Source organism: Desmodus rotundus, chromosome 3 (genome assembly GCF_022682495.2).
Source record: "Desmodus rotundus isolate HL8 chromosome 3, HLdesRot8A.1, whole genome shotgun sequence".
NCBI classification, from domain to species: Eukaryota; Metazoa; Chordata; class Mammalia; order Chiroptera; family Phyllostomidae; genus Desmodus; species Desmodus rotundus.
In genome coordinates, this window is record NC_071389.1 from 154707935 (window position 1) to 154725797 (window position 17863).

Sequence of the window (17863 nt, forward strand, 5' to 3'; positions counted from 1 at the left end):
GTGGAGGCACCCAGTAGGCAGTTGTACCTACAGCTTGCGAGGGCAGGGCGGTCAGAGCTCAGTGGCATCCAATACCACAGAGAGGCTGAAGAGGACAAGGAACTAAGAAATGACCCAGGAATTTGGTGACCATGAGCTTGCTGGTGATTTTTGACAGTGAGGTTTTTTTTTAAAGATTTTATTTATTTATTTTTAGAGAGAGGGGAAGGAAGGGAGGAAAGAGAGGGAGAAAAACATTGAAGTGAGAAACATTGATCAGTTACCTCTCTCACACACCTTAGCCTGGGAACAGGTCTGCAACTCAGGCACATGACCTGACCAGGAATCGAACCAGCGACCTTTCACTCTGCCAGACAACGCTCAACAAACTGAGCCACGCCAGTCAGGGCTTGCTGGTGACTTTTGTGGGAGCAGAACCCAGATGCCAATGCCTGAGTGGGAAGTAAGGGTTTAAATCATGCAGAAGGGGAACTGGTAGTCACCTGAAATAATTTTAAAACCTTTTTAAAAACTGAAGTTCTTGCACAAACATAAAAGGGTTATAGGTAGAGGCCCTTTTGAGAAGTGTTTTGATGAAAGGAGAAAGGGAAGGGTAGCATCAGGAAAAGATCAGAGATCACCTCATCCTTACAGGGTAATAGCCCATTGCTCTTTTCAGTTTGCTTTCTAAAGGACAGGAGGATGGGCTAGCTCCCTGCCTCCTTTTGGACATAGGACCTGCAAAAATTCCAGCTGAAAAGGTGGAGGTGGGAGAAGGATGCTGCCTTTGCAACTACTGAGGTGGGAGAGGCCAGCCAAACACTGCCAGGATAGGTGTTTGTGAGGAGAGGCGTGTCTGTGAGGCAAGATCAGAGAGCAATCAAGCTGGACTCAAGCAGTCCTGGGCTTGAGTTCTGTCTCTGCCACCACCTAGCAGCTAGGTCCTAGCTAGATGACCTTGGGCAAGTTACTTAACCTGAGCACCTAGTTTCTCATCTGTAGAATGGAAACAATGATGCCTACCTTTCAAGGGGGGTTTGAGGATTACAGACAAGTGCCTGCCACATAGTGGTAATCCTAAAAGAGTGCCATTATGTGACCCAGCCCTTCGCTGTGGGACGGAACGCCTAACGGACTGACCGGTCAGAATGCGAGACCTGCCGATCTGAGAGGGTAGGGAGGGCTCCCTAGGGCCTCCTCCCTCCAGGAGGTGGGGACAAGGTGGAGCAAGGGCTGTAGAAGGAGGAGGAGCTGGTGCGTTTCGACCCGCCCCGTCCAGTCCAGTCTGGCCTGGGCGCTGTTCTAGCCACCGCCGCCGTAGCAGCCGGTCCTGGTGCCCCGTGCACTGCCCCGTGTCCAGTAATGACCCTGCGCCCGTCAGCACTCCGACTCTGTCTGCTGCTGCTGCTCAGTGGGGCGCTATGCCAGCCTGAGACAGGGTTCGAAACCGAAAGTCCTGTCCAGACCCTCCAAGTGGAGACCCTGGTGAGGAGATTGTCCCGGTCTGCGGAGGTGGGGAGGGCCTTGTGCGCGAATACAGGTCGAAAAGAACCTGCGATCCCAAAGAAGTACGGGGACTGAGCTGGGGGGTGCTGGGTCTAGGGGCAAGAACGGAATCGTTGGCGGATCCTCGGTGATTCCTGTAGTCCGATCACAGGTGGAGCCCCCTGAACCGTGTGCGGAGCCCGCTGCCTTTGGAGACACGCTTCATATACACTACACGGTGAGGGGTCTAGGGGACCGAGGCGGAGCCTGGGAGGGGGCGGCGCCCTGATAAAACACGTCAGCTTTTGCTTGGACACGTGGCAAGCAGTTGGGGGAGTAACTGGGCTCTGGGGTCTTCAAGCACGTGGCGTGGGGAGGGACGTTCCTCTCGCCTGCCCATTTCCCCTCCCTGCTTTTCCGCCAGTTCCTCCTGGGCACTGAGAAGTGAAGGGCGGCGAGATCTCCGAGAAGTGCCAGACCTTAGGGGCTTCCTGTTCCCTTCTGCCCCGAGGGGAGTTCTAGGCGGCAGCTGCCAAGGGGTTGCCCGGCCCAACGGCCCAGGTTGTGTAGTGTGCCTGCTGGGAGGGAGAGGTACTAGGTGTGCAGCCTGGATGCTCTCTCCCCCCAGGGCAGCTTGGTAGATGGACGAGTTATTGACACTTCCCTGACCAGAGACCCTCTGGTAATAGAACTTGGCCAAAAGCAGGTGATTCCAGGTATGTGACCTGTGCCTTCCACTCCTCCTTTTCCCAATAGAAGTGTTTTCTTAACCTCTTTAACCCCTAAGCTACCTTAGAAATGCCCCCTTGAATTAGTATGACACCCATCTCTACCAGCCACATCCTGAGATTCAACCCCCACTTATTTTTTAAGATTTGATTTATTTTTAGAGAGAGGGGAAGGGAGGGAGGGAGAAGGAAATTGATGTGAGAGAGGAACACAGATCAGTTGCCTCTCATACAAGCCCTGATCTGGACGGACTCTGCAACCCAGGCCTGTGCCCTGACCAGGAACCGAACCAGCAACCTTTTGCTTTGTGCGATGACACCCAACCAACTGAGTGACACAGGTCAGGGCTCAAAACTCATTTCTGATACTCCTCTTGCCACATACCCTACTGGAAGCCAGAGATTTGAGAAGTGGGGAGCTCAACTAAGGGTCAAAGCGGAGCCTTTGATCTCCTCTCCTGGGTTTTGGGGAATGTAGGTAGCTTCCTGTTCAGCTATGTCTTCTTCCTCAAGGTCTGGAGCAGAGCCTTCTAGACATGTGTGTGGGGTGAGTATCCGGGCAGAGATGGGCTTGGGTACTCCCTTTGCATGGGCAGAGCCTTTCTCTTCTAGCCTTGCTCCTAGAGGAGGCAGAACATGGGATAAAGGGCCCTGACCTTGCACTGGTCACTGGGTCCAGGTCATTGGGACCCCTGAGGACACCCAAAGCCTCTCTGGCTGGGTTTTGTTGGAGGAGATGAGGCATGTGGGGGTGGGGGGGTGGACACCTTAGCTGGTCAACCTGTTGATGCTAGGTGGGAAAATTCACCTTTTGGGTATGAATACCCAGAGGGTTTTGCTGGTGGAGCTTCAGGTGGACTGAGGCTGCTGGCCCACCTGGTCCCACCTGTGGCTGTGACTTATATTCTTTCCCTTAGAGAGAAGCGAAGGGCAATCATTCCTTCTCACTTGGCCTATGGAAAACGGGGATTTCCACCATCTATTCCAGGTAACCTGGCTAGACCTGTCTCTCAGACCATCAAAATACCTAGTCCCTAAGAGCTACACAGTTTGTCTGGAGCTTGAGAAGGTCTAAACTCAGCTTGCTAAAAGGGACAGGAGTGGCTGGGGCCTCCTTCCACATGGTCACTTTTGTCCTGCTTAAGTCATCACAGGGACTGGAGAACGTGTTTAGGTCACCTGGCGTGCTCTCTGGCAACCAGCAGGCTTTTAGGGTGGAGACACCTAATTGTGCCACAGGGGTCTGCTGCCTGTGCCACCCTTCCCAGAACCAGGGAACTCTTTCCTGCCGTTTTCCTATAATTGCGCACCCTGCCATTTGTGCGGTTGGCACGGCCTCTCGCCCTCCTCACATCTCCACCCTCCCTTTTCACCAGGAAGAGGTAGTGAAATGATCACAGACAAGAAATTCAAAACAAAATTGAAAAACACTTCTGAAAGCCAGGCTCACCCCATAACTTAAAAAGCCCACACAGGTCACTGTTGACATCTCTTCTTGAAGGCCTGAGATTGGACAGATTTCTCCGGATGTGTATTTCTTGCTTTTGATTCTGTTAGCTAAAATGTGTTATGCTTCAGAGGACTGGGGTAAAAGTTCCTATCCTGGTTCCAGCTTAGAGGGAGACCTGGAAAGAGGGTAGGGGACTGAAAAGAACCAAGCTCTTACCCAAAGCTTTGTTACCTTCCGCTTTCCAGGGCTGCTTCTGTCTGCGTTTCTCTCCTGCCCCTTACTCATTCCCCCACCTCTTATTTCTTAAGAAAAACCCTTCTTCCTTTCCAACTCTTACGCTAAAACACCTATCTTTTCTAACAATCACATTGAATATGACCATTGGTTGGTGGAATTTTTAAAAGTCTAGTTTAAATCCAATTAATTTCACCCTGCAAAGATTGTTTCCATGTGGCTGTTTGGAAATGGAGTATAGTTAGTATGGAGGTTCTCTCACTTATAAGTGGAGAACAGGATGTACATCCCAGGTCCACAGAAAGTTTTCCTGGGCTGTCAAAGACCTGTCATGGAAACCAAGCCACACTTGTGTATTTGGGGTAAACACGACTATCACTAGGCTCTGCTCAGACCCCGTCTCAGACTCCCTTTGTCTCAGGGACCTCAGCCCCACATTCAAGTCTTGCCAGCTTCATAGCTGTTGCTCTGGTGTGGCCTGCCTCCCCTGTTCTCATCCAGACTTAGAGTCCTGGATAAACTGCACAGAGATTCTAACCCTCACCCCCTCTCTGCCTCTAGCGGATGCAGTGCTACAGTTTGACGTGGAGCTGATTGCACTGATCCGAGCCAACTACTGGCAAAAGCTGGTGAAGGGCATTTTGCCTCTGGTGGGCATGGCCATGGTGCCCGCCCTCCTGAGCCTCATTGGGTATCACCTATACAAAAAGGCCAACAGACCTAAAGTCTCCAAAAAGAAGCTCAAGGAAGAGAAACGAAACAAGAGCAAAAAGAAATAATAAATACTAATTTAAAAAACTTCTTTGCATTCTTCACCTGGTACTTTCTGAGGCTACTTTTGTAAGTGGGAATGAGGTGCAGGGCTGGGGAAAAGGCACTCTGAGTTGGATCTTGTCTGGCACGCGGGCGGTTGGAGATGTTGGATCACCTCTTCCCACTGCCTCCTCTTCCTGTCCTAACTGACTGCAGGGGCTGTTCTAGAATGTTCCCATAGGGTCTCTAGGTCCCGAAGGTGGGGGCTTTGGGCCCCATGGTACCCTGACTCCAGGAGCAATGCTTCCCTGAGAAGTAAGCCTCCTGGTAGTGGCCTAGCTACTCTCTCCACTCACTGTGGCCACTGTAGCCCCGGTGCCCTCGAAGTAGACTACTCTGTCCAACATAGAAAAGATATAAGGAGCTCATGGACTCGGGAATTTTTTTAAATCCTCACCTGAAGAGACTTTTTTCCTTGCTTTTAGAGAGAGAGGGAGAGGGGGAGAGAGAGACAGAGACATGGACTTGGTTGTCCCTTGTACGTTCCTTGACCAAGAATCGGCCCTGCAGCCTGGGTATGTGACCGGCAATCTAATCCATGACCCTTCAGTCCACACCAACTGAGCCACACCAGCCAGGGCTATGGGAATTTTTAATAGCAAAGTCCTCGGGTATCTCAAAAACTTCTCCGGAGATTGAAAAGAGATTTTCTCTTTGTATCACAAGATGTGGGGGACCACGTGGGCTGCTTCAATGATGTTGTAAGTGGTTGCAGGTTTTTTGTCACCTGGCTGGCTCGTAGGTGTGGACAAGGGCTGGGGTAAGTTGCTTCGGTGGTTGACGATGAAGAGTGGGTTGAGCTGGCTCAGCACTTCATCACTCACTGAGATGCCATCCAAGTACTGCTTGAGCATTTCCCGCAGCTTCCCATTGATATCTAACAGTTGGGCATTTCTGTGTTGGAGGCTCAGTTGCTCCAGTTTCACTTTGTTGTACCTTTTCCAGAAATTCTCCATCCCGCGGTAGTCTGCTATCACCTGGGAATTGATTTAAGGAAGAAGGTGATGGCGGGGCCCATTAGCGAATACAGCCCAGGTCCTATCATCCCCAACCTTGAGCCAAGACCCCTGAGCCCTAGGAACTTTACCTTTGCCAGCTCCTCGGTAAGCTCCCCTGGGCCAGTTTCCTCTATCTCCTTCTGCTCCTCAGGAGTCAATGTTGATGAATAAAAAGGCAGCACTTTTTCTTCTTCTGTTTCAAACTTCCTACATATTTCAGCAAGTTTAAGGATCTTTTCACCCTATTGAAAGCAGGAAGACACATTTTATTAGGAAAGCGATGGGAGGGGGAATAGTGGAGTCGGTTCCCCTGCTTGACCAGGGAAGCTACTCACCCAAGCGGGAGAGCAAAGCGTCTACTATGTGCTAAGCACTACCCCAAGTATTTTATGTTCTTATGAAATTCACAATTTATTCATTAATGGGAGAGAGGAGGGACTATGAAAATAAAAAAGGTATTCCAAGTGCCCACTCAGGCAGGAAGCAGGAGGAAGTCTCCACCAGTCTCAAACCCCTTTCACTTCGAAGGGAGAGGGTCCTTGGTTTGGTTTGGTCCGCCTTCTCCCCCTTGTTACCTTATCGACAATCTTCCTCAGGGCTTTGAGGGTGGCGTTACTCTCCAAAGTGAGGTTGACTAAGTTCTCCTGTGCTATTCCCCGGCCCTGGGTCCTTCGGGCCTTAAGTTTTCGCAGTTGTACAAGGACCAACTCCTTGTCATCACGAACGCACTGGTTCTGTTCGTCACTCTCACGGCTGTGCGCCATGATCTTGCCTTTTAAAATAATTACAGAATCCTAGAAGAACAGGGTGGATTAGAGGAAGTACTTGATGAGCTGAAGGTCTTCAGTGAGACAGATAAAAGGACTGTCTGAGGACTGAAATCAAAGCACATCATCTTTCCCCCACCGGTGATGAGACCCGGGGGAAACTGGGGGAGGATGAACAGGGGATGATGGAGCAGGTGAAGCAGTCAGTGTTTCTGGTTGGCTGCACTAACCTGTAGTTTCTGTATTTTTTTCATCTGCACTTCAATCTCTTTGGAGCTCTTCTCATCCTTCACCTTCAGGGCCTCGAAGGCAATCTTTTGATCCTCTGTGGCATCAGTGTAATTCTTGAGTGCACCCTGGAACCTTCTCCACAGATCTTCTACTACATTCTCTAGCTGCAGTCTTAGAAAGTGCTTCTCTTCTAAATTCTAGGAAGTGGCCCCAAATAGCCAATGCTTAGACCTACCCTGTTAGTGCTATTTCCCTTCCACCAGCAACCTCACACTCTTGCACTGCATATAGCCTAGTATAGTGCAGGGGTCGCCAATGAAAATGCCTACAGAGACCAGGCAGATGATATGAATAAGTGCTGTGGGCTAGATGGGGCCTGTGGTGAACCAGAGAGGACATGCTCTTTGACGGGGGCGGGGGTGGCACGGCTGCTCAGCCTCACGTGAATGTCTCCATTAGGCTCCAATATGGGCCCAGTGATACCAGATCTTTACATTTTTCAAGATGCAAAGCTGAAAATTTGCATTTTAAATGTAGGAACCCTGTTAAAATTTGGTACAAAACACTATAGGGCAGAATATAAACAAAGAGCCCCATACCCAAACCCAGGTCTGCAGGCTAAAGTTTGCAACCTCTAGACAGTGGAAAGCACTTTGGGCCAAGGGGCCAGAGGCTGGGTTCTCTTTCTGGCTCTGCCACAACCAGCAATATGACTTTGGCAGGTCATTGTTTACTTTGGAGGGCCTTAGTTTCTTCATGTACAAATCACAGGGGTGAAGCCAGATAATCTCCGTGTTGCTTTGTGGCTCTAAAATGCATTGCTTTGATGTTTCAGAATGATTCTCCCTCCTGACCAATTTTCACAGAAGTACAAAAGGCAGAAGGGGCACCTACAGTGGTGATAGGCATTTTATTGATTACGTTGGTTAAAGGGATCTCTTCCAGCTCTACTAGCCGTGAGCATTGTTCTCTCACTTCTCTCCCAGCTCTTGCCCATTACTTCCCCTCTGTACCTTGTTTTTGAGATCATCCCACACGCTCTGGAACTCCAGCTTGCTTTCATACTCGGAATCTATGTAGTTCTGCTCCATGGCCATGAAGACATCTTGCAGGTAGTGAATCTCTTTTTCATGTTGGTCAATAATTGTCTTCCTACGGGAGATGAGACACTGTCCCTGTTCGGAACTCAAAGCAGTATGTAATAAAACTGTACGAGTGGTCCAACTCTTCGGTACTGAAGGAGAACAGTGGGAGGGGGGGCTTTATTCTTTTTAGGGCCAAAAAGAATGAGTAAGATTATTTTGGTTTGATTTTTGAATAGGTTAATATATTCATATGATATAAAAATCAGGAAGTGCAAAAGGTTACACTGCCAGATGGGTAGGATTTGGATAGTTGAAAGAGGGGGGTCAGGATATTACAAATAGGGACCTGGCGTGGGCAAAGGAAGGCTAAGGCGACACGCTTAAACCCAAGTTTAGAAGGCAGTCAGGATCTTTTCTGCTGGCAGTGATGTCATAGTCTAGGAGGGACGCTCCAGGGCTCTGGCCACCTGCTGACAGGCAGCTCCTTGACACGGGCTCTATATACTCCCATGGACCGAAAACCCCGCACCTTTCGGTCTCAAACTCCTTGGTCAGGGTCTCCAGTTCCATGTTGTAATTTTCCTCTAAGACGCTGAGTCGGCATCTCTGCAGGGCCAGAAGCTGGTCAATGTTGTGCAAGTGGCTGCGCAGGGCGTGGGCGTACTGCTCCTCGGCCTCTGACAGGTCCTTAGCTAGAGACTGGGTAGGAAACAGTTACAATTTTGGCTACGTGGCTTCTGTGTGAGAAAATAAAAAAGTGTATTCAGCTGGGTAGCTGGATGGCACAAATTGGCTTTTTTCCCCTAGTTCCTAATGCCAGTTCTTTGGCTCTAAGAGTGCTGGTTCTCCCACTCTTGAATTAAAGTCAGAATGACATCAGAGAACCCCCTCTAGCCAGCCAGTGTCCTAGGGGAAACACACGTTTACAGTGATGGGCCTAAAACGAAAGGGAACTGGGGATTCTTGGAGAAATGGCTGTTTTGAGATTTGAGGCAAAAATAAACAAGTTGAACCTACGATATCTTGTCAGGGAAAAGAAGGAATCAAGCATTGGTCCTGCCTTTCTTATATAAACTATACCTTTGGGTAAATGATGGGAAATATCTCTTTATAGAAGTATTTAAGCTTATACATTAAAGAGAAATGATACCATTAGAAAAAGAGAGATAATTAGACATTTATGTGCCTCCTGAAGGAAGAATACAACACCTCCAAGATTCTAGATCCAGTGACCAAGATAAAGGAGGGACAAAGTAACATGTTAAAATACAATACAGAATACTATGCAGTTGTAAAAACAAAATGAGAAGCTCTTTATGGGACAATGTGGAATAAGATATGTCCCCAGGACATTCTGTTAATTGAAAAAGGCAAGGGGCAGAATGGTATGTAATACTACTGTTTGTGCAAAAAAGGGTTTACTCATGAAACTAAAATTATTGAGAGGGGCATTGGGTGGCTCGAGGGCACTGGTGAGAAGGAACTTTTTTCTTTTTTTTTTTTTTTAAGGTTTTATTTATTTCTAGAGAGAGGGAAGGGAGAAAGAGAAGGAGAGAAACATCAATGTGTAAGATACATCAATTGATTGCCTCTTGTATGCCCCCCAACTGGGGGCCTGGCCCACAACCCAGGCATGTGTCCTGATTGGGACTCAAACCAGCAACCTTCCAGTTTGCAGGTCAGCTCTCAATCCACTGAGCCACACCAGCCAGGGCAAAATATTTTATTTATTTATTTTTAGAGAGAGGGAAAGGAAGGGAGAAAGAGAGGGAGAGAAATGTCAATGTGTGGTGGCCTGTCATACACCCCCTACTGGGGACCTGGCCCACAACCCAGGCATGTGCCCTGACTGGGAGTTGAACCAGTGACCCTTTGGTTCGCAGGCCAGCACTCAATCCACTGAGCCACACCAGCCAGGGTGTAACTTTTCACTATATAACTTTTTATATTTTGAATTTTGGACAATGGAAATTTATTACCCATTCAAAAGGTAAAATAAAATCAAATAAAACAAAACAGCATTTACTGAGTTCCCATAGGATCCAGACACCTTAAGTCCACTCACTCTGAACTACCACAATCTCTACTCAAACCAGCTTTTACCTTATACGTTTACATGAAAAAGGATTTTGTGCAATAGGTTCTGATAATGGATGACTATTCACTCATTCGACAAATGTTTACCAAACCTGCTATTGTGCCAGCACTGGGCTGAATGCTGAGGAATCAGAGATTAAAAGGCATGTTCATGCCCTCAAGAGAGTGTGCAGTCTTGCAGTAGGAAAAGAGTTATATAAACAGAACATTACAGTTTAACATGGAAATTGCTTTGAGGTTACTGATTTACCAGTAACAAGGGGATGTAAAGGACTGAGCGCCTACATCTAATGAAGAGCACTAGGATAGGCTTCACAGAAAATGTGTCATTTGTATCATTCTTTAAGGACAAGTTAGAGTTTGCCAGGGAGACTGGGGAGATGGGACAAAGACAGTTCTAAACAGAGGAAACAGCATGTGCAAAGGCACAGGTAAGAAACAAGGCTGGCTGTATGAAAGGTGTGAGAATCATAAAGGGCTTGATATTCTTTCTGTGGAGTTCGATTTTTTCCTGTAGAAGAGGGGAACCACTAAGGAGATTTAAGCAGTGGAATAACAGGATCGGATTTTTGTTTAAGAAAGATAATCTGGAGGTTCAGGTCAAGATGGCGGCAAAGGTGAAAGTGGCACCTGAATCCTCCCACAACCACATCAAAACTACAACTAAACTAAGAACAACCATCATTAAGAACTGCCTGGAATTGGCCCTGGCTGGTGTGGCTCAGTAGATTGAGTGCGGGCCTGCGATGCAAGGGGTCACTGTTCAATTCCCATTCAGGGCACATGCCTGGGCTGTGGGCCAGGTCCCCAGTAGGGGGCACACAAGAGACAACCACACATTGATATTCCTCTCCCTCTCTTTCTCCCTCCCTTCCCCTCTAAAAATAAATGAATAAAATCTTAACTATCTGAAATTTAGCTGAACAGAAATCCTACAACTAATAAGGATAGAAAGAAGAAGCCACATAGAGACTGGTGGGAGAGGCAGACACTGAACAGGCTGGTCCCATACCCACTTATTGAAGGATCGGAACTTATTGAGGGATCGGACATAGAGGTCACCCCTGAGGAGTAAGGGGTCCCAGCCCCACACTAGGTTCCCCAGCCCAGGGTTCCAAGTGCCAGGAAGAGAAGTCCCCATAATTTCTGGCTATGAAAACCAGCGAGGATTGTGGATGAGTGATACGGAGGGCTACTGGAGTCTCAGACATTCCTGTTAAAGGGCCAGCCCACAGACTCACTTGGACTCACTTGTTCTGACTCCAACACTGGGACTATAGCTCAAAAGGCACCAGGAACTTATGGGGGCAAGGGCTGGGACTGAGTTGTCTGGCAAGTAACTGAGTTGTCTGGCATTGGGGCAAGAGTTGGAGGGGCAGCTTTCTCCCAGACAGAAGTGCCAGCAGAGGCCATTGTTCATTTTCTGGGCCCTTCCCCCACAGAGCACAGGCACCATATCTGAGTTTCCATCAATCTGGCTAACACTGTTTCTTCCCTGTTGGTTCCCTGAGGCCCTGCCCCACCCAACCCAAACCATTTCCAGTGGCTTTTGCATACAAATGACCTGTCTTCGACTTCCCTAAAATCTCTCTAATGAGCAGCATGCTGCATATCTCTCACTAAGTAGCTCCAGGCCCGGCACTAGCCGCAGCCAGCCTTGGTTCACAGCTTGGCCTCTCCTGGGCACCTCTAAGCCCAGCACAAATAGCAGCCATCTGAAGATTACTTTGTAGCTCATGCAGGGTGGCCTCAGGCAGGGCACAGGTGGTAGGTGACATTGACCTGCACCTCCCAGGAGGCTACAGAGCCAGTGCAACCAGTGGACAGCTTCAGACCAGGTCAAAGCACCACCCAACCTCCTCTACAAGGGATACACTCAAGGGGCATATTCAGCAGGCAGCACCAGAGCCCACTGAAATAAGCCATGCTCAGTGGGGTCAGCCTCTGCACAGCTGAACCTCCACAGTGGTTGCATCCAGTCCTCACAGCTGATCAGATTGGGGGTAAATCCCTCCGATTGAGGTGCCAAGAGCAATCAAGGCTCAACTACAACAGGAGGACGTACACAGCCCACATGGGGGGCACACCTGGAGTACCCAGCTTGAGTATTCAGGGAGGCTGTGCCACTGGACCCTATAGGAAACCTACTGCATAAAGTCACTCTGCCAAGACCAGGAGACACAGCAGCTCTACCTAATACAGAGAAACAAACACAGGGAGGCAGCCAAAAAGAGGAGACAAAGAAACATGGCCCAAATTAAAGAACAGAACAAAAGTCCATAGAAAGAATGAAATAAAATGGAGATAAGCAACCTACTAGATTATATTGGTTATAAAAATACTCAATGAATTTAGGGGAAGAATAGATGAACTTAGTGAAAGTGTCAACAAAGACATAGGAAACATAAAAACAGAGATAGAAAATATGAAAAAGAACCAGTCAGACATGAAGGATACACTAACTGAAGTGAAGATTAATTTATAGGGAATCAACAGTAGAGTAGGTATAGCAGAAAATCAAATCAGAGATTTGGAAGATAAGGAAGCATAAAACATTCGATCAGAACAGCAAAAAGAAAAAGGAATCCAAAAAATGAGGATAGTATAAGGAGCATATGGGGCAACTTTAAGCATACCCACATTCACATCATGGGGTGCCAGATGGAGAAGAGAGAACAAGGAATTGAAAACCTATGTGAAAAAATAATGACAGAAAACTTCCCTAACCTGGTGAAGGAAATGAACATACAAATCCAGGAAGTGCAAAGAGTCCCAAACAAGATGAACCCAAAGAGGTCCACACCAAGACATATCATAATTAAAATGCTAAAGGTTAAAGACAAAGAATCTTAAAAGCAGCAAGAGAAAAACAGTTAGTTACCTACAAGGAAATTCCCATAAAACTGTCAGTTGATTTTGCAACAGACACTTTGCAGAACAGAAGGGACTGGAACAAAATATTCAAATTGTTGAAAAGCAAGGACCTACAACCAAGATTCCTCTACCCAGCAAAGTTATCATTTAGCATGAAGGGCAGATACAGAGCTTCCCAGACAAGAAAAACCTAAAGGAGTTCATCACCACCAGACCAGTATTACAAGAAATGTTAAAGGCTCTTGAAGAGGAAAAAGAACAAAGATCAAAAATATGAATAATAAAATGGCAATAAATGTACCTATCAGCAATTACTTTAAATCTAAATGGATTAAATTCTCCATCAAAAGACATACGGAGGCTAAAAGGATAAGAAAACAAGACCCTGACATATTCTGTCTATAAGATACTCACTTCAGACCTAAAGACACACACAGACTGAAAGTAAAGGGATGGAAAAAAAATTTCATGAAAATGGAAACAAATAAACAAACAAACAAAAGCTGGGGTAGCAATACTTTAACCTGACAAAATAGACTTTAAAACAAAAGCTATATGACAAGAGACAAAGACCCAGAAATTCCACTTCTGGGTATTTATCTGAAGAAGCCCAAAACACTAAATCGAAAAGGCATACACATCCATATGTTCATTGCAGCATTATTGACAGTAGCCAAGATATGGGAGCAACCTCAATGTTCATCGGTAGATGAATGGATAAAGAAGCAGTGCGTATGTACAATGCATATGATAAAAAAGAATGAAATCTTGCCATCTGCAACAACATGGATAGACCTAGAGGGTAATATGCTAACTGAAATATGTCAGACATAGGAAGACAAATGATATATGATTTCACTTATATTTAGAATCTCACAAACAAAATAAGTGAACAAGCAGAACAGAAACAGATTCATAAGTACGGAGAACATTTTGCCGGTTGCCAGATGGGAGGGAGGGTAGGTGTGGGTGAAACAGGTGAAGGGATTAAGAAGTATAAACTGGCATTTACTGAATAGTCACAGGGATGTAAAGCACAGCATAGGGAATATAGTCAATATTGTAACAACTATGTATGGTATCAGATGGATACAAGATTTATCAGGATGATCATTTAGTAAGTTGTATAAAATCTAATCACTGGGTTATACACCTCAAAACGAATATAATATTGGCCCTGGCTGGTGTAGCTCAGTGAATTGAGCACGGGCTGTGAACCAAAGGGTTGCTGTTCCATTCCCAGTCAGGGCACGTGTCTGGGTTGCAGGCCAGGTCCCCAGCAGGGGGTGTGTGAGAGGCAACCACACACTGATGTTTCTGTACCTCTCCCTCTCCTTTCCTTCCCCTCTCTCTAAAAATAAATAAATAAAATCTTTTTAAAAACCTAATATAATTACCTAATATAAATACTGTCAACTGTAATTGAAAAATTAAAAGTTATTTAAAGTTAAGTCCCTAGCCGGGTGGCTCTGTTGGTTAGAACATCACCCCATACACCAAATGGTGCGGGTTCAATTCCCAGCCAGGGCACATATTTAGGTTACGGGTTCAATCCATGGTTGGGGCGCATGTGGAAGGCAATCAACTGATGTTTCTCTCTCACATCAGTGTTTCTCTTCCCACTTCCTCTCTCTCTAAAATCAATAAACATATCCTCAGGGAGATTAAAAAAATAAATGAAATTAAAAAATAAAATTATGTGATCTAAAAAAATAAGAAAGATGATCCGGTAGTTGTGTAGACAGACAATCATCTATCTGCAGGCCGCTGGGCATGAAGGCTGGAATACCGGAGACTAGTGCAGTAGTGCATGTGGGAGATAATGCTCAGGCCTCAATTGCAGCAGGACGGTGGGGAAAGAGAGCAGAGTATGGCTGTGAAAAATACTTAAGCAGAAGATTTGTACAAGACAGTGACAGAATTCAGGAATAGAGGTAAAATCTAGGATGACTGCCAGGATTCTGGGTTGGATGATTTGGTGAATGGCAGCAGCCACCCGAATAGAGAGTACAAGGAAGACCAGGTAGTGGAGTATGGGGAATGGGGCTGGCTGGGGCAGGGGAAGCCCATGAGTTCACTTGTGAGGAAAGTGCAGCAGCCAGGAACAGATATCTAGGAATCTTGAATGTAAGGATTTGAAAGTCAAGAGGAAAATCCAGGCTGGTGTTACAGACCTGGGAGTCATAATATAGAAGTGGCATTTAAAGCCAGGGTAGTGAGTAAGATGGTCTAGACTCTAGACACCTGATTCAAGGGTAAGATGGTCAGACTCTGGGAAATGCTAAAATTAGAGGATGGAAAGAGGAAGGTGAACTCACAAGGGGGACTGGATGTATATATCCCAGAGGCAGGAGAAAAGCCAGGAAAGATGGGTGTCATGGAAACCAAAGGGGACTTTCAAAAAGGAGAGAATGACCGAGAGTATCAGTGCTATACAGAAATTAGGTTAGGTGAAGACTAAGCGATGAAAATATCTTTAATTTAGGCCTGGTGGTCTTTACAAAAGCAGTTTCCTGGAGAAGGGTAGAAATCAGATGTTGCGGGATTCAAGGTAAATGGGAAGTGAAGAAGTGGAGGTAGCAGGTGAGGATGACTAACATTTGCACATTTAACGTGTAGTTGCAGTTACTCAGGAATGACCCAAGGTGCTTAATGTTAGCAATATGCGATTTACCTACAGCAGGGACTCTAAGCATTAGCTGCAAAACTGTTGCGTACAAAGACGCTAATTCACCCAAGGGTGAGCCTGGCCATCTCAGCATCCCTAAGTGAACACCGCTGGTTCCCTTCTCAGCAAGTATTTGGTAATTCCCAATAAGGATCTGAAGATGTCGCTTAAAAAACCACACAGTACAACTGGTGGGTTGAGGAATTCTAAGGTATAATGGTTTTGCAATTTTGGGATTTTTCATATGTATCACTTGAAGCTGCCCAAGGTCTACTGGATTTTACCCCCAGGGGCTAGGCTGTGAAGGAAAGAGATGTGTTTTCTAGAAGGGAAATGCCTGGTTGACGATGGTATATTCTGATGTTATTGTGGAGTTTTTTGCTTCGTTTTAAGGTAGAAAAGCCTAAGGACAAGGAGTCAGTAAACAGATTAAAAGTAGAATGAAAGAAGGGACACAGCAAAATTCCTTAGCAAAAACGGTGGTACGGACACAAGAACCTCCCAAGAGCATAAGGATGGATGGTGAATTGTTTAGAGATCCAGAACCGCTCTTACCCGTGGAGATCTCAACCTTATCCAGGGCCACTGAAGTGGAATCAAGGAGGCCAAACAGAACTTGGTTGGATACAGCACTGGAATGGGAGTCAAGAAACCCGTGCACTAGTCCCAGCTCTCTTACTAACTAGCTGTGTGCCCTTGAGTGAGCCATTTTCTCCCTCTGAAACCGAGTAGTCTCACACTGAAACGGAAATGTAGGCCTATGTCTACGGCGCTTCATAACTCTGAAAATGTACAGTACTGGTTTAGGGCAGTGGATGGCTAAAAGACTGCCCAAAATTCTATTTTTCACTTCAGCGAAAACTGTTATTAGAAATAGCCTGGCTTCATCACAGCCTGCTGCTTTAAGACCAAGTAATTTCTAGGCCCATTCTATTAAGAGAAGAGATCGAGGCAGCCATATTCAAGTGTTTCCTTGGGAAGAACACCCACCTTGATGACATTGTCCTTGCAGTCCACCACTCGTTCAAATGTTTGGCTGAGGATCTCAATGTCCTTAAGAAGCTCTTTGGTCTTAACTTCTCGAAGAACGGTTCTCCACTGTGTATTGATCTTATTAAGGTTCAGAGCACTGTTGTGCTCCTCCTTGGCCAACTTGTCCTGTGTGAAGGGATAAATACACCTGCAGGAGGTCAGAGCCAAAAGCCCTAACACAATCCAACCAGCAAGATCACACTTAGTTTGCCAGCTGACACTTTATCCTTTGTCTTTTCTGAGGCACCAAATTCTGATGGCTAACACTCAGGGAGTTCCTGTTCTTGCTTTGGGAGGGTCTCAAGCAAAACAGGAACGGCCTGATAGCGTTTTAAGGAAGGGAAGGGTGAATTTCCTTTAGGGTGGAGGCACCACAGCAGGATGCTGTTTGTAACGACCCATTTGCAGGGAGACAATCAGAATTTCAAAACGCTCGGACAGCTGATAGCACCTACTCTTCCAGTTCTGGGGCTCAGTTGTGATGGCCTAGCTCTATGCCACCGCCCCTCCTCCACACCTCACAGAGAACTGCCTCTCCCTCCAAACACTGCTGTCTGACATCTAAGTATATTTGGGTCTCAAGATTTCAGGAGGCAAGCATGAAAATGAGGCTGCCGCAACGACAGGGTCAATGCGGGCAGTTAGGTGGGTTTGGGCAGGAAGTAATGCAGAAAGCCATCACCTTCAAGAACTGGCTCAGGAGCCTCTCCTTCTTCTTGGCCATCTCCTCCTCTGCCAGCAACTTTTGCTGAAACAGAAGCATCTGCTCCTCCTCCGACAGGGGCATCTTGGCCTTTTTCCCTTTCCTAGGCATAGCTGGCTAGAGAACTGGATCTGGGCCAGGACCCTGGGCCTGCAATGGCCAGCACTAGGGGGACTAGAAAGAAAACGCCCCCAGAAAGAGGCCTTCTGAAGCTGCCCCTGGACGGTAGTGGGACCTTAGATCCCAGTCCTGGGTCACCACAGCCTGAGATAGCGGGGAGGAACGGCCGAAAGAGGCGTCTCCGTCTCCTAGCAACGGGATCTGGCTGAGATGGCGCTGCGAAGCTCGAAAGAGAGGCCCTGGCTTGGCGCGCCCTCTGCCGCCTGGAGGACCTCAGTGAGGTTTTTTTGTTTGTTTTCTTTTGAGAGGGTTGTTTCACCTATGAAAATCTCTAGCCTCCTAACTGAAACTTTAAGATCTTTTTTTGTTTGTTTTTAATAGAATTACCATATTTTAAAATACAGATAATGACAAATTTTGGAGAGAACATAGAGAAATGGGAGCAATCATGCTTTGTTGGTGGTAATGTAAAATGGTGCAGCCACTTTGAAAGACAGTTTGGCAGTTTCGCTTGCTCTCTCTCTCTCTCTCTCTTTCTTGTGTCTTCCTTCCTTTATTCCTACCTTCCTTCTTTCTTTCTTTTCCTTTAGTCCTCCCTT

At 46.7% G+C, this 17863-nt stretch overlaps 2 protein-coding genes across 5 annotated transcripts; one reads left to right on the forward strand and one right to left on the reverse strand.

The window, feature by feature from the left end:
- Nucleotides 1-1232: 1232 nt before the first annotated feature.
- Nucleotides 1233-4677, forward strand: FKBP11 (FKBP prolyl isomerase 11). 4 transcript variants are annotated; one of them, XM_045184111.2, is made up of 7 exons: nucleotides 1233-1464; nucleotides 1637-1702; nucleotides 2093-2180; nucleotides 2429-2533; nucleotides 2706-2739; nucleotides 3110-3180; nucleotides 4438-4677. In XM_045184111.2, the coding sequence occupies exons 1-7, from the start codon at nucleotides 1342-1344 to the stop codon at nucleotides 4653-4655; spliced, it is 705 nt and encodes a 234-aa protein (XP_045040046.2). In that variant the 5' UTR covers nucleotides 1233-1341; the 3' UTR covers nucleotides 4656-4677. The 4 variants fall into 4 exon arrangements, with proteins under 4 accessions (XP_045040046.2, XP_045040049.2, XP_053777528.1 ...); XM_053921553.1 differs by having other exon boundaries at nucleotides 1327-1464; nucleotides 1582-1702; nucleotides 2458-2533; XM_045184114.3 differs by lacking the exon at nucleotides 2429-2533 and having other exon boundaries at nucleotides 1239-1464.
- Nucleotides 4678-5264: 587 nt separating this feature from the next.
- On the reverse strand, nucleotides 5265-17444 carry CCDC65 (coiled-coil domain containing 65). Its single transcript, XM_024575739.4, has 8 exons — nucleotides 17124-17444; nucleotides 16400-16567; nucleotides 8300-8469; nucleotides 7699-7837; nucleotides 6685-6882; nucleotides 6263-6481; nucleotides 5777-5929; nucleotides 5265-5666 (listed from the first exon to the last, which is right to left on the reverse strand). The coding sequence occupies exons 1-8, from the start codon at nucleotides 17253-17255 to the stop codon at nucleotides 5349-5351; spliced, it is 1497 nt and encodes a 498-aa protein (XP_024431507.2). The 5' UTR covers nucleotides 17256-17444; the 3' UTR covers nucleotides 5265-5348.
- Nucleotides 17445-17863: the final 419 nt, after the last annotated feature.

Bases quoted from the DNA above. Each gene is read 5' to 3' on its own strand.
- FKBP11 (XM_045184111.2), top strand. From the start codon at position 1,342: ATGACCCTGCGCCCGTCAGCACTCCGACTCTGTCTGCTGCTGCTGCTC. The intron at 1,703-2,092 runs GTGAGGGGTCTA...CTCTCCCCCCAG, and splicing joins CGCTTCATATACACTACACG to GGCAGCTTGGTAGATGGACG. The intron at 2,534-2,705 runs GTCAGGGCTCAA...TTCTTCCTCAAG, and splicing joins CAACCAACTGAGTGACACAG to GTCTGGAGCAGAGCCTTCTA.
- CCDC65 (XM_024575739.4), bottom strand. From the start codon at position 17,255: ATGCCTAGGAAAGGGAAAAAGGCCAAGATGCCCCTGTCGGAGGAGGAG. The intron at 16,568-17,123 runs GTGATGGCTTTC...CCCTTCACACAG, and splicing joins TCCTGAGCCAGTTCTTGAAG to GACAAGTTGGCCAAGGAGGA. The intron at 6,482-6,684 runs GTTAGTGCAGCC...CTGTTCTTCTAG, and splicing joins AAAAAATACAGAAACTACAG to GATTCTGTAATTATTTTAAA.